This window comes from Scatophagus argus, chromosome 16 (assembly GCF_020382885.2).
Source record: "Scatophagus argus isolate fScaArg1 chromosome 16, fScaArg1.pri, whole genome shotgun sequence".
Classification (NCBI taxonomy): domain Eukaryota; kingdom Metazoa; phylum Chordata; class Actinopteri; family Scatophagidae; genus Scatophagus; species Scatophagus argus.
Window position 1 is genome coordinate 5,664,388 of NC_058508.1, and position 15,687 is coordinate 5,680,074.

The window sequence follows — 15,687 nt, forward strand, 5'->3', positions numbered from 1 at the left end:
CTACTTTTTACCTCTACTGTGCTACATTTCAGATGGGAATACTGCACTTTTTACTCTGCAGTTATGTGATCATTTTAGTTCCTGGTTACTTTGCAGATTGGAAAATATTAGACACCAAATATAATAAGCTTAGAACAATGTATTGTGAAAGATTAAACCAGCAGATCCAAACCTTTCTGACTTGTGACTTTTAACAAAAAAGCAGTGTGTAATTGATGCTCCTTTTCATATTTCAGTCAGCATCGTTACGTCTTATGTTTGCTAATATTAGCAACAATAGATCACTGGTCACACCAGAACAAATCAGTCCATAGCTGCAAAACCTCTCTGTGTATCAAGCTGAGAGACGGTATGTTTTATTATTTGCATATTAGTTTTTTGCTTGCAAGACAAAAAATGTCTTATTTCAATTTTTTAAGTTGGCCAGTCCTTCCTTAAACAACCATTCGAGGTCCAAAGAGGTCAAATTAACCAGTATTTCAAAACAAAGTAAATACTTGAGAAAAGTTAAATGAGGTTTGTCTATCTGGCAGAAGGTTGTGTATTTCTTTTTCTTTTCCCATTAATCATCACAAACTCCTCACATTCATGGAGGGTCCCCCACATAGGGAACCACAGCAATAAAATAACAGCTAATAAAGTGAAACTATAGCAGCTTCATCCTAACCAGCTACAAGTTTAAAATGCTGTTTACATATTGATAAATCTTTCACAATAAAATAAAGTCATCCATCAGTCACAACCACTACTTTTACTTTTGATACGTTTTGCTTACTTCTGTACTTTTACTTAAATAAGATTTTGAATGCGCACATATAACATTAAAACTGTCTTTGCTCTTTAGATATTTTACATTCAGAAATTGTTTTACAATTAATAATGCTGTGGACATTGCTGAGAGGTCATCTACCACTAACATCCCTGGAAACCACTTGTTGTGATCGTGCTGATACCCTCCCAGGAAAGTAATTACTGAAAGTGGCATAAGTGTTGACTGGCTGAAAATAAAGTTATGAAGCATTATGGGTCACTAGGATCTTATGAGGGTCTACCTTAGGGCAGAGGTGAATGAAAGCCAGGGGGGATTCAGTTTAATACTTTATTGTCTGAAAAAAAGTACTTTGGCTTGCAGACAACATAACCTTAGAGCAGAAAAATATACAATACATTACAGCAGAGAAACAGCAACTGTAAAGAAACCACTTAGAAAGAAACTTAAGCCGGTTTTGTTTCTGTTTTAAAGCATCAAAGATGTTCCAAATGGGGCTCTTTACCCATTTCACTGACTGAGTGTAATGAATACGAGAGTGGGTTAGTAAATTTGTTCTTCCTGCACACATTTGAGGCATTTCTTCATCTGTGCCAGCCATCTTATGCATGGCAAATTCCTCTAGTGGCAATAAAGCCTTCATTCATCCATCTACTGTAATGTGCAGTGCAGGCTGCTTGGATTTCCTCTCTGAGCTGTTTCGCTCACAGCAGATGAGCGCCACCTGGCACAAATGTTAGTATGACTTATAAATGTTATGACAGCAGTATGGTGAGAAGGTCGATTTGTCTGCCTTTAGTTAATAGCGATTTTCTGAGAGGGAAGTAGTTCACTTTGCTGAGGTGCTCTTGAACACAACATTTCACTTAAGACAACTGTAACACTTATTTATTTTAGCACAGAAATCCCCAGTGGGTTAACCAGGTACAAAAACTGTGCTCCGACAATGGACTAATAACTTATTGTGCTTACATACTGGAATTTAAAGACAAAAATATCTTCTAAAACATAGGTGAAGACGCTGTACAATAACAGTAGGTTATCTGCCTTTAAACAATTAGGCACTAACTAAAGTGGCCCTCCTTCAGTAGCAGTCAAGCTAACACATTTGCTAGCTTCCGCCGTTAGCTTTCTCAAAAGGCCAGTATTCTGTACTGACATGTTCAATGGGATCAACAGGTCTCAGGTGGAAACGGGAGGGCGCTCGGCTGCCGCAGAGATCTGAGACCGTACACAACTGCGCTAAGTTGGACACAGAAAGCCACGACAGCAACACAGGAAGCAATGTGTTGCTTTCAGAATAAAAGCGTAAATACGTAAAGAGTAGCTGTAGCTGCAAGAGGTTGAATCTGAACAAAAGCCTAATTTAACTTCGTATATTTCAGAGAAAACAAAGATACTGGGAGTTTGTGTGCGATACACAAACAATGTCTCGCCCTCGGACTGTGGACAGGTACAGCTTGGGATCGAACCACCAGTCCTAAATTTACTGTGTTATAATAGTATGTGTGTAATTTAATGTATAGGGAATCTCCCCACCTGGACTGGTACGTTGGTGTAACACGAGCGCCCTTTAGCGGGGTCCCTGCAAACTTGACTGGGCAGCCCCAACTTCAAGTGGTCGGTCGTCTGTGAAGGTCTGAGACACCGTGAAGTTCGTTTCTGGTGGTAAAATGCTTTGCTTTATATATGTTGTGCGTCAAAGGAAACGTTACGTTAAAAGGAAAATCCAATTACCACAAGTGGTGGGTCTCTAATAAACTGTGAGTACATTTGTTTACCATCTGTTAATGGTGGCTTTGCTAGTTTGATTATTTGTGACTCAAGAAATGTATAGTTCTCATAAAAACTCTCCTGATCTAGCCTGCCAGTAAGACAACAGTTTCTGTGTGAATTTTTTGAACTGTAATTAGGAAACGCATTTCAGTTGTAAAACATAGGTTGACTTGATGTCGACCTACACTGCACATTTATTTTGAAGGTTGTAACAGGAAGTGGCATTTGTTATTTTCAAACAGGCTGAACACTTGTTCCTTTCTTCCCAGCATCACTCACCGGCTCTCAGCTTTCAGCAGAGCCGAACAGGAGTGCACCGCCGCGGGGAGGATGGCCTCAGTTTCGTTTAATGAGCAGAGCAGAGGGTGATCGTGGTGGGTTTCGGCTTTCCTCGCAGTGTTTCTGTCCATTACGATGAGAAGACAGCCTGCAGCAGCAGCAGCAGCAGCAGTCGCACTACTACAGGACAGACTGCACTGCGTGATGCGGATCAGGGTCCAAGAGTTGACATCGTGCTATCAGGAGGTGACAGTCTCCTCCTTTCTCCTCTGCTCACCTGCTCATCTGTCGTGCCACCAAACGTCAAGATGTTAGCGTTTTATTCTCTCGCTTTTCATGCAACTCGGTACATCAAACTGCGTCTTCACCGGGACTTTTGAGTGTGTTTCTTTTTAATAACACTGGGCATCCAACGCTGGACTGTTTGTGTAAACCACCGGAGGACTTCAACTATAAATCCTACAATGATCTGACCGCTGTAAAGTGAGGCAAACATTAATAGAAGTCACCTGGCGTCGCCATCTAATTGACCGGCCGCGCTGCACATGATGGCCAATAACAACGAGCTACAAGTGAGTCTCTTAACTTTAGCGCTTTATGCTTACTGGAACAACACTGCTCGGTTACTGTGCATATTATGGCTCAAGTACATGTAAAGATCCTATGTGGGAAACATCTGAAGATGTTTCCAAGTCTTACTGTTCTGATGTCTGCTGAGGGATGTCTAAAAGGCTCTTCCAGTGAGCAGTATTTCACTTCCATGAAGTTGAGCATTTACAAAAGACTGATTTTTAATGAAGAAAGGGTCAGATTTTAGCTGCAGAGAGCAAGGTACACTGACTTAAAGTCTAAATTCCAAAAAGGAGGCCAGATCCTACAGTTCCCATGATGCACCTTGATAGCATATTTCATTAAACTGTTCCATTCGGGTAAATGCCCATTTCAGTTGTAAATGTATTCTGAACTTGAAAATGTGAAACAGAATAATGCAGTAAAAGATAGCTGCTGCCAGCCAGGGTTCAACGAATACAAACAGCCAGTGGATAAAACTTAATGGTGATTTAAAAGTGAACTGTTTCACAGGTAAAAATCTCTACGGTCACCACTTCCTCTATACTAATCATACAGATTAGAGTTCCCCAAATAAAATACAATGATTTCCCATTTGTGACACTGCCCTCAGGTGTAGTTGGGTGAGTCATGGATGGCACTGTGGTGTCAGAGCCTCCTGTCTAATTTAGAGGGGTTGGGTTACAGTTAGACGGCCACGTCCAGGACACAGTGGAGGGAAATGTTAAAAATTTAAGGCTGAGTCCCTTAAGACAGCTCGTCACTCACACAAATGCCTGTCACACGGCCGAGCTGATGCAGAGAGCATGTGCAGTGGACATTGCAGCTTATCTGGTTAGTTTTAAGTACTTGGACTGTATTTCTACACAGCTGAAAGAAATATATTGTGTTAGAAGAAAGATTTTTGATTAAGGTGGGTGTGTGTGTGTGTGTGAGTGAGTGATTATAATCACAAACCACTCATATTTCATGTATCTATCTAGATATCTTAACTTGTGTGGGTTTGGGTTCAAACAACTCATTTCCTTTGTCCACAAGAAAGTCCATCCTTAAAACAAATGATCTGACTCTGTTATACTGCTGAATCATTTGCTCTGAGTGAAACTGGCTCCTTCCTTGATATTTAGCAGCTTCCCAGAATGGGGAGGTTGAGTCCAGTGTTTCTTGGAAAGCTGAGCTGCCTATGTGGGCATGGGGACATTAGCAGCTAATATGGGTCATAATGCGCCAGTATGGTCACTTCTTACATGGTTTCCACAGTACACTAAACCTTGAACGTTTTCCTGTAAACAAGGGAAGCACCTTTAAAGCAGTACCTCAGAAATTTAGCATTGCGCTTCCATATGATATTCCACATGATGATTATTTTTTCAGACTTTAAAATGCTCCCACCAGAGTCACAGAAGACATAATGTTTTTACACACAGTGAGTATATTAACTTAATGCATGAAACCGGGAGAGTGCACCTTTAATGCCAAATCATTTAAGTATCTGTAAGCTCACTATTATATTGTACATTATCATTAGCTCAGACTACAGTAGCTTGTGAGTCATATAGAGCACATTTAACTGAGTTCTGCTGCCCTGCTGTGGTGATGACCCATTTGAATATGTTTATGGGCCTCATGACTGAATCGGTAACACCTTGATGACTGCTCGAGCTTCAGCCGAGCAGTTTATGCCTGCTCTGATGAATTCGGCCTCCTTCTGTGACAGTGACAGGGGTTGGGTCACCATTACCGCAGACAGGCAGCGAGCAACGGCTGATTGAGATCAAGGGACCACGTTGGTAATGATGATGGGCTCAACATGTCAGAGTGGAGTGAGGCGCCGCGATGTGTTGATTGAGCTGGCTCAATCGCTCTCTTCCCTTTATTTCTCCTGAATATCTCATCAGCTCTGCATTGACGCTCATCTTATTGGAGGTCAGGACTGCTGGGCTCGCTGAGGAAAAGAGCTGAAATGACCCGGTCTTGGCTCTCCTCCTGCCTCCCCCTGCCTCTTACAATACACATTATTCATATTTGCTCTGAAGGTAGCGTAAAGTGTAGCTGTAATGTTCGTGTTTTTCTGCAGCCTCTCTATCTTGTTCTCACTCCTGCATTAACTCTGGCCCTCCCTCTCCTTCAGATGGCTTTAAGGAATGTAGATCAAGTCTCTTGCTGAGGATGTGAGCTCTGCGCTGAGCCGATAACATAACATACACTTCAAGGTAGCTATACACTCTGCGGCCATCCTCTCATGAATTCTTTATTACTGTTGTTTCCGGTAGTTATTATCTGTAAGAGTTCTGCAAGAGGAGCTGCTGCTGCTTCACTCAGTGGTGAGGAGCAAAGGCAACTCTTTCAGGTTCAGAACAAATTACTTTTCTATTGATCCTGCAAGAGAGCAGAGGCAACTTTGTCCATTCCTTTAATGGCATGTCAAGAGTTTTGAGTACAGATGCGTTACAGGCTGAGGTCTGTTGATGGTCCCACACATGTTTTAATACACAGTGATGTCTTGCATCGCACTCACCATAACGTGTGTCTCCAGCTGCCACTGCTATGGATAATAGGATTAGTGGACTGTGGACTTCACTGTGTCTCTGACCTCGTAGGAGGGTAGCTTTAGTGCCCTCAGTCACAGACTCGCACCCCCCCCCCCCCCCAAACATCCAGTCCTTCCTGCCTGAATCCAGGATTACACTGTGTCTGCACAAATCTGCCTCTCTTCCAGACACACCAGTAGACAAGCTTAAAACTGCTGCAACAACAGCTTCAGTGCACTGAACCTGATGGGTGCTTCTCGCCCTAAACTCGCTCATTAGGGGTTAGTGAAGCAGTCCCATATAGCGCAGTGCAGGAATGCTGATACTGCAAATGCCAAAGAAGAGAAAAAAATCTAAAAAATCCAAAGCACCGCTTCAAGCTAGCATCCACGATTCGCTGTGCTGACATTTCAGTCCAATGGCTGCAGCTGGAGCCCATTTCCATTCAACTGACCAGTCTGTTGTTGCTATACACCAGCCATCCACTAGGCTTTCAGATTATTAGTTTACATTGATATCAAGCCAATAGAAGAAAGAATAAAAAACTACAACGGAGAAAATGGTAAAGGACAGGCTAACTGCTATTTGTAAGCTGGTTGTATTTTAGAGCTTTAGGGGATTGTGGTATTACAGGACTGAAGAATGTGTTGATAAGAAGGACACGATTGAGAATTGGTGTTATACTGGAGGAGCAACATATAGTACGCTCAATCTGGAAATGATGTTTCCCTCAGTGTGACTTGGCGATAGGAAGGTCACAAAGGACGGGAGCCATTTAGGAACCATGTGCTCGACTGAGAAACAAACATTGATCGGTTGCTAAAGCAGTTTTGTAATGCCACTGGGTACTGAGTCAGCAGTGATTGTGAAATAGCTGTGGCGTTTGGCCTGGTTTTGTCACTAAAAAACCACTTTGTGTTAAAAAGGACAAACAAGAAAAGGTTGTTCACTGAATCAGCAGAATAGAATAAGACTAGAGCTCATCAATACTGATGAAATCAAGTGTGCTATTTCTGATTCAGAGCTTTAATCTGAAATGTGCTGACATTTTGTTGGATATTGATTCTTTCAAACATTTGACTTAGTCAGGATATGTATTTGGCTATTAAAACCATTAAAAAAACAATTAATACATCAATCTCACCACAAGATCCAGTGAGCGGTTTTGTTCTGGAGCGTTTGATCCTGGTCATCATATGGAGTTTGTCTCCAGCTGACTGTTTCCAAAGTCAGGAAAGAACCTTGAAGTTTTAGATGTTAGAAAAGTTGTAATCTGGTTGTGACAAGTTGTGGTCAAACAGGTGAAAGTGTTCAGCAAATGAGTTCTGTTTGATTGAAAGTGAAAAGAGTCCAAATGTTGAAAGAGCTGTACATACACACACATAACATAATTAGTAAACCAAAAGTGTTTTATATTACGTCTTGCCCTGTTAAACATTTTCATTCGACCACCTACCTTCACACCAGATTCTGTGCTCAAGTCCCTCCATCCATTTCCTGTACCGCTTATCCATCAGGGTCGTGGGGGGGCTGGAGCCTCTCCCAGCTGACTGCGGGTGAGACGCGGGGTACACCCTGGACTGGTCGTCAGTCAGTTGGGCTGGGCTGACACACAAAGACAAACAATCACGCACACACACACCCTCCCCTCACACCTAGGGACAATATACCGTGCTGCCCCTGTTCTCAAGTCAAACTGTTTCTTTGCATGCATACCAATGTAGGCCTGCCAAAGAACATTCATCAGTTACTTTTCAAAATCCACGTATGGACGTAAAATAGATTCACCACACAGCAGCTCCTTTAAAAATAATAGTAAGTCACTTTTAAATGTGGCTTGCCTTTTGCGCCTTGTTATTTCCTTCTTCCTAAACACCAGGAGCAAATGCCAGGAGTTGAGTTTTCATTCAAACAAAATGCGTGTGTTAATAACATGCCAAATTATTGAGTGCACAGTGCTGCACTGTCTGCTAAATTACTAGTTGCTGACAAACAATATAGCATTTAAAAGACTATTCTCAACATTACACTTCCAGCAAACTTCACAGAGAACAGTGAGGGCAAAATCTCCATCACTGATCTAATACTGAATTTTCTCAGGTCTAGCTCAGTCAAAACCGCAAAACCCCCAAATTCACAAGTACACTAGTGTGTCGTTGATTACTGAGCCTGTTAGTAAACAGTATGGCTGTTATCTTCACTTCCCCTGTCTCTCCTCTGCTCTGTTTCGTCCTCGGTGGTGGTCACCAAGAGAAGAAGAGAGGAGATAAAGTAGCCTGGCTGTAAATGTCAGTAAAATGCAGTCAAGACTCTCACACTGAGCTGAAATTAAACAAGTGCACATAAAAGTCCCGCTCGGGGGTGGACCACCCCTACAAACACAGTGAGTTTCCCCACTGTGGGATCAATAAAGTTCATCTTATCTTATTCTTATCTTATACTATCTTCAAACTTATGTAGAAAAATTATGCACATGGTTGGATTAGAAACTGAAGTGGAAAGAAACAGTGGAACTTGTACTGTATGACCTGATTGTGGTTACACCTGAGGCACATGAGATGAGTTGACCTGCTACTTTGTTGGGGTTATGTGATAGCCTGTGTGTTGTGCTGCAGGAGTGGTGTTGGGTTTACGGGTAGCACAGACCTGAGGTTTCACAGGAGCAGCGGCAAACCTGGCCTTGATGCCTCTCTCAACAGTGGACTGTCTGTTCTGTCTGCCCAGAGGCCATAAAAGTGAGACAGATGGAAGAAAAAAGTCTTTTATTACCTGCTTTAGAGGGAGAGACATCAACAAACCTGCCCTTCAAAATGTAACCCAAACTGGAGCCATTGTTGTTATTAAAGTCTCTGAGGCTGAATTGCTGAACAGTGGGATACCGAGGCACAACTAGCAGCCAGATGCCTTTTGTGAGTTTGGCTTTTTTTTCACCCAGCGTCAACAATGCAAAGGAAATTGTGAAAGTTGTAACTGGAGATGAACAAATAGTCTTTAATTAATAAGATGCAGCATCGACAGGCGGAAGTCCAGAGAAGAGAGAGAAAATAAAAAGTTCTAAATAGATGTGGTTTGCAGCTGCTGCCGTGTGATTTGTTATGGGCAGTGTAGCAGTTTTATGAGCTCTGTTTTGATACCCTTTTTCACTCATTTTGAGCTCATTACAAGATCTAGCTCGCTATCTTTGCTTCCTAAATGTCCAACTTCTTTCTTATTGATGGACAAGGCTTAAATATTTTTCTTTATAACAATAATCCAATGAGGAAAAAAAAAACAGATAGTGGTTTACGTCTGTGTGAAAGCCCACCGTAGTATAATATAGTGCGATACAATTATTTCTCTGTGCCATAGCCCTCCATTGTTGTCTAACAAGACTAAGGCCTCATTCAGACAGCCATTGCACTGATTAGCACAGGGCTGTGTGGCGGTGTGGGAAAAAGGTTTTCTCCCTCTGTAAATTTCATGGCTTATCAAAAAGGTGGACTCACTGACAGGCTGACATTTACATCTGAACATTCACGTTAGCTAACAGGATCCACACTAAGCTAAACAAACCATCGCCCCACTGTTGCACTGGGGGACACGTTCCTTCATTAGCGAGAGCATTTTCACTGTAGTTTATTTTAAGCTGATTGCACAGACATCATCGTACTTGATTTTGTTTCCATCTTTTTGCTGAGATTTTTGACAGTGAGAAAAATATGAAATAATTCCAGTCTTAAGATGCTGCTGTGTACCTTTAGGTCTGAGCGTAGTTCACTTGCTTCTTCTGGTTATATGAAGAGGTGCCGCTGCTGTCTGTGGGCTATAGTGTCTTTACTAATGGTGTCTTGTTTTTATTGGCCATTACACCATTAAAATCACACAGATCTGTAAACAGTTGTGCTGCCTGTGTGTTTTTCCTCTGCATCAGTAAAGAGGGATAATCATCTGCATTATCGAATGGACCTCTCATCCCCCTCAGCCCTTCTGCCATAATCATTTTTAATCTGCTTTCCATGTCCATTACCATCATGCCTGCTCAACCATTCCATTACATAGTGGGGCGCTTTCCTCCCCGTGTCCCCTCCTGACCACTGTAGGTGACTTGGGAGCATATTGCATGTGGAATAGAGCATCTCTGCCTCACAGCATGTCATTTGAACTGTTATGTGCTGGATTCTGGAGAGAGAGACAGAGAGGCAATCTTAATAACAGCAGATTTAAAAGCATGTGTTGATTTTCACGTCAAATCTTCGGTGGACATCCCTGCATGATTTATTCAACATCTGACTTTGGATCTGTCCCAGTGAGTGGGGGATATGCTAATGGTTCATGTATCTCATTCATTTTTTGAACTGTCGTATTGCTGTGCGATTTCAGGCCTGTAAGATGCTGAATTATGGAACATCCGTGATTGAATAGAACACTAGAAAAATCAATGTTTAGTGCATGCTGCAGCGCTTGTCTTTCTTCTAACCGCTGGAAAATCACTCCTTCTTACTTTGGTGCTGTCCTAGCATGGTGTGCATGTTCTTTTATGCTTACCTGTAGAGTTTCTGTGTATACCTATAAAAAGTAAGAAAGTAAAGCAGCATCATGGCTCCCAGCCAGATGCGCTGTGGTACCCTCACTTTATCCCTGTGGGCTCATGTCACTAGAAGGGGTAAGTGATGGATTTTCTGTTAATATGGACCCTGAGATGGCTGCACAGCTGGAGAAAATCCCCACAACGGACATCATGGCCCCATCACACAGCACTGCACAAGCCTCACGCGGAACACTCTGCATCAAACATTTTAGAACTTTTTCAGATTACAGTCCTCTAGGTGTGGGTGATCTGGCCAAAAACTAATGCCACAATCTATTTAATTAGAATCACCATCCACAATCTAAATTGTGATGTTTTGAAATACCTTGCAGATTATAGCCAGAATTGAAGTGGACTTCAAATGATTTCCCCCAGTTTCACCATTAAGACACAATATTGTGTTAAAGAATGTTCTATGGCACACTATTGGTTTGTTCATGTAGTGCAGATCTGCTAGTCAGTGAGGTTATGTGAAGTTTGGAAATAGAAGTGCTTCAGTGCCTTTATTTACCAGTGCAACATACACTATACAGACAAGAGTACTGGGGCACTTGATCAAGACTTTAATGACATTGCATTTTAAATACATAGACAGCTATGACAGCTTCCAGTTTTCTGGGAAGGCTTTCCACAAGATTTTAGTGTTTCTCTAGTGTTTCTCTATGCCCATTCATACAGCAGAGTATTTGTGAGGTCAGACACTGATGTTGGACTAAAAGGCCTGGCTCACAGTCTCTGTTTCAGTTCCTCCCAAATGTGTTTGATGGGACTGAGATCAGGGCTGCGTGTGGATCAGTCAAGTTCTTCCATACCAAACTCATCCAGCCATGTCTTTATGGACTTTGCTTTGTGCACTGGGCCACAGTCATGCTGGAATAGAAATGGGGCTTGCCCAAACTCTAACCACAAAGCTGGAAGCATAGCATTGTCCAAAATGTCTTGGTATGCTGAAGCATTAAGATTTCCCTTCACTGGAAGTGAGGGGCCGAGCTCAACCCCTGACATACAGCTCTGCAAAAAGGTGTGTCTGAAAACTTTTGTCAGCCAGCCAGTGATATTAACTATGGTAACCATATGAGAAGACACACAGTGTTGTGGTCAGCGCTCAGTACAGTTTGTCAGTCACCAAGTCTCTTGATCCTAAACACAATCTCTGTAGCCTGGTTGGCTAAGGATTCTGTTGGGGACAATCAGACCGACCGATTGAGCTCTGCAGTACACTGTGACATTTTTGCAGTGCATACAGAAACCGTCTCATGTTTATCTGATCGGCTCTTCTGATCGATTGGCCGATCAAATTATTTCTAACAAATCTTGACTGATAACTTCCTTAGCATCCTTACTCTGTTTTTGCGTCTCCCTGTCTAACACCACCTGCCCCCATCTGGAACAATAAAATCTAGAGCATCACCGTGGTTAATGTAGCTATGACTGTAAAGCCATGAGGTGTCCCATTTAATTCTCCTCCAACACCCTTATCTGAGTTGACTGTTGTAGGACAACAACTTTGTTTGCTGCCTTTTTCATATGCAGGTGTTGCTCAGTGGCACATTCAGAGAAAAGCAGGCTATGCCTGTTGTATTCAAGTTCACACACCGTTTAATGCTGAGCTGTAAAACTATTCGGCTCAAAAATTTTATTTTTGAATTGTTTCATTGTCGTTCACCTGTTTTATATTTCTCTAGTTGCGTGCATGCCTATAGGCATACATACATACCTGACAGAGGTCAGGTATTGGCTTATGTGAACAGTAGAGCTTTTCTCATTTGGGCTTTTGCTGCCATATTCCTCAGCAGCTTGAACAGAGCGACTGTTTATTGCCGCAGAGTTCACAATGGACAAAGCTGGGAGCACAAACACGTAAGCGTTTATTGAAGTCTCTTGAGAAGATCGACCCCTTCACAAAGATGCCATTCATGCCGTGTGCTGCGCGCACAGCACACAGACAGATGTGCGCTGAAACACGCACAAGACGCACTTTCTCACGTAACCTTCTGCACAGTCTTTCTCCTGTTTACTCAGACAGGGAGAATCCTCTCCCCTGATGCATGTGATGTCTCCATCGAGCTCTGGTAGTGCATCTAGCACACATACAGTCATGCACTGTAAAACGGCAAAAGGAGATTTGGCAGCAGAATTTCTCCTGGAATATGAGGGATTTTAGGGATTAACAGGCAACACACACTCAGTCCAAGGTACATTTTGTGAGCCGTTAACTCATTCATAGAGGGCCAGAGTTGAAATCGTAACATGAAACTAGACTAGCTGGGAATTTGGCCATTATAATTCTGTGATTTTGTTTAAATTTTGGTCTCTTGGTTTTAAAGGGGAAGTGCAGTGACTTTAGTACCTCACTACAATAAAGACAGTGGATTTTGAGAGTAAAATAAGACTTTTCAAAACTGATGCAGTAGGGCTCCGGGGCAGTCTGATTTCTATTGTTCTGACACCTTCATGGTACACTTCCCGCGGTGCAGCTTGTCATAGGCCTCATTTCCCACTTTTGTCAAACTTGAAACGCTAAATTAAATGCAGGCTTCCTAAAAAGCATTTGTAATCTCCAAGCCTAATCGCAGATGACTCTTTTCTCAGACCTGACAAAGCTCCTCCAGTGCCACAGAAGACTTTATGCAACTGTTTTCATGATCAGCAATCCTAATTGGTACTATAAATCTATAAAATGCCCATTCAAAGCAACATGTCAAGAGAAAATTGATTCCACAGTCATACATACACCATAAACATGAAGCTGCAGCTGGTTTGCTTAGCTTAGCCTCACTAGCACATTTCATTTTGTGTGTTAGCAAGAAATAGTGCAGCACATTCCACCATATGGTAGCTAAGTTGGCGGCTGTAGCTTCAGATTTACTCTGCATACTGAGAGTGTCATCAATTTTTCATCTGCCTCTCAGGCAAGAAAGCAAATAAGCTTATTTCCCACACTGGTGAGCTTATCCTTTAAATACAGCATTACATTTTATAATTGTGGGATGTGGTCTAACATTTGACTTTGGCAGCTAGCCCAAAATACAAACTATGTTTACGGATGTGTTCCTGAGCCTATGTAGTAACAGTCACGTGTTTGACAAAGTGCTGAATCTCAGCTCATCCCTGAAAAGGACTGAGCCTTTTGAGGATGCACCTTTCATACCCAATCATGATACTGTCATCTGTTACCACTGAACGATCTATGAGGTTTTTTCAAGTAAAACATTGAGTATTGTGTACTGTTTTCAGTTGAGTATATGTCCAAAAAGGATTGGCAAGTTATTTATATTTTACACAGGGTCCCAGCTTGTTTGGAATCTGGGTTGTACTTAACTCTGCTCCTTCACTGTCAAATTGGCCCACTTACCCACATAAGAGTCGTCTTGTTCTGCTCACGGAGTGTAACAGTGTCCTGAAGTTAACTCTGTAGTCTGCTGTGTGCAGACTTCCCACTGAACTGCTGTGTTGACAGAATGAAGAGCAACATTTCCTTTTCTTAGTACGCTCGTCAACCAGCTGACATTGCCTTATTGTGCTGTTTTATTCATTACCGACAAGTTACATTGCATTAGCCTTTGTGTGTGTGTGTGCATGCATGCAGACATGTACAAAATAAGTGTTGATGCATTTGTGTTCAAACTTTTCCTCCATCACAGCATATAATTTATATTATTCAAGTATTGCTTTGTTTTTCTGCTTTGCAGTGGCATGTAGATGTGTGTGTTTGTGTCTGTTTCTGTAGAGAGATTAATTGTAATTCAATCCCCCACAACTCATCCTCCAAACAACCCCCCACCCCCTCTTAGCCCAACTCCCATCCACTGCCTGCTGAATGAGGCTGTGTGCAGACATCAGGATGTGAGGTGAATTTAAAGTTTTTTCTCCCAAATTCTGTCTCACTCCCCCTTTCGCAACGCTTCGATGTACCACACACACACACACACACACACACACACACACACACACTCACACACTCACCATTAAAGTAATGAATGCCACTATTAAGAGAAATCCAACCTCTTAACTGTACTCTTTCTCTTCTCCTTTCTCCCTCTGAACAGCCTCAGCCCACAGGGTCACATTTGTCCCTTCCAGCACAATCAAAACCACACTTGACAAAAGTAGCCCACACGCACCACAGCTCACGACATTCACCTTGCGTTGCACTATTTAATCCACATTTTCTGATAATAAACGTATTTTCATCACCAGTAACGTCCTGCAAATCCCAATCCACCCTCTCTCCATCTTTCTTTGGGTGCATTTATTGAATCATTGTTATTTTTGGCAACACTACACTATAACAATTAGGTTAAAAGTCAAGCCCCATCGTTATTATTGTTGCGTGAATGCTGCAGGTTTTGGTGAGTGAATGAGTGAGAATGGGCTGGCAGCTGGAGAATTCCCCCACTGCCTCTGTCCCAACAAAAAGGACTTAATCTCTATTTATAGACACAGACGAGCCAAGATGAGCTGGCAGACCATTAAAACTTAATCAAATGGCTTTCTGTCACCCGCAGGCTGCACCGTGCACCATTCTGCCACCTAACGTGTCTGACTAAGGACAATGCATGATGGATTAGCAATAAAATGAAGAAAAATAGGAAAGAAGGAGCAATATGAAGATGGGTTACAGTAAACAAATACAGGCAGGGGGATGATGGAAAGGCTATATAGAGAAAGGGAAGAATAGTAATTGTGATAGACTGAAAATAGTTTTGAAAATAGTTTTCATTGTGGTTGATTGTGGTCAGCAGACCCGTGAAGAACAGACCACACTTGTGTATAAAACAGAGTATGGTTTCATACAAACATACTTACAAATATGAGAATGTGCTGTTAACTGAAGGGCAGCAGTGCAGTTTGTCATGTAGTTTTTAATCACTTTAGGACTGTAGTGAATACCAAGAGCAATGAATAGAAAGATTTGAAAAAACTTTTTTGGCAGCACTTTCTAAGTTAATTTCATGAACAAAACTGATTAATGTAACTGACAGGGAGTCGGTCCCTACAAACATTTAGAATATTTCCATTTGGTGGACATGACTCTATGTAAACATCATTTAGCTTCAATGAAGAGTTGGAGCAAGTTGTCATGGTATGTATGTATGTATGACATGTATGGTACTGTCAGACATTATAAGGTGATATTTCTGACCTTATAACTACTTGAGTTGAAATTTGGATGTTATGGGAATAACTACACA

At 42.0% G+C, this 15,687-nt stretch overlaps 1 protein-coding gene across 3 annotated transcripts in view; it reads left to right on the plus strand.

The window, feature by feature from the left end:
• Positions 1-2,379: 2,379 nt before the first annotated feature.
• Positions 2,380-15,687, plus strand: part of pkn1b (protein kinase N1b) — a 32,844-nt gene continuing 19,536 nt past the window's right edge. Inside the window, exons 1-2 of one of the 3 annotated variants that reach the window (XM_046414833.1) lie at positions 2,380-2,437; positions 2,815-3,396. In XM_046414833.1, coding sequence (XP_046270789.1) covers positions 3,370-3,396 — 27 coding nt within the window. In that variant the 5' untranslated portion in view covers positions 2,380-2,437; positions 2,815-3,369. Of the gene's footprint in view, positions 2,533-2,802; positions 3,397-15,687 lie in introns of those variants that run through there. The other 2 variants (XM_046414832.1, XM_046414834.1) reach the window with 2 other exon arrangements.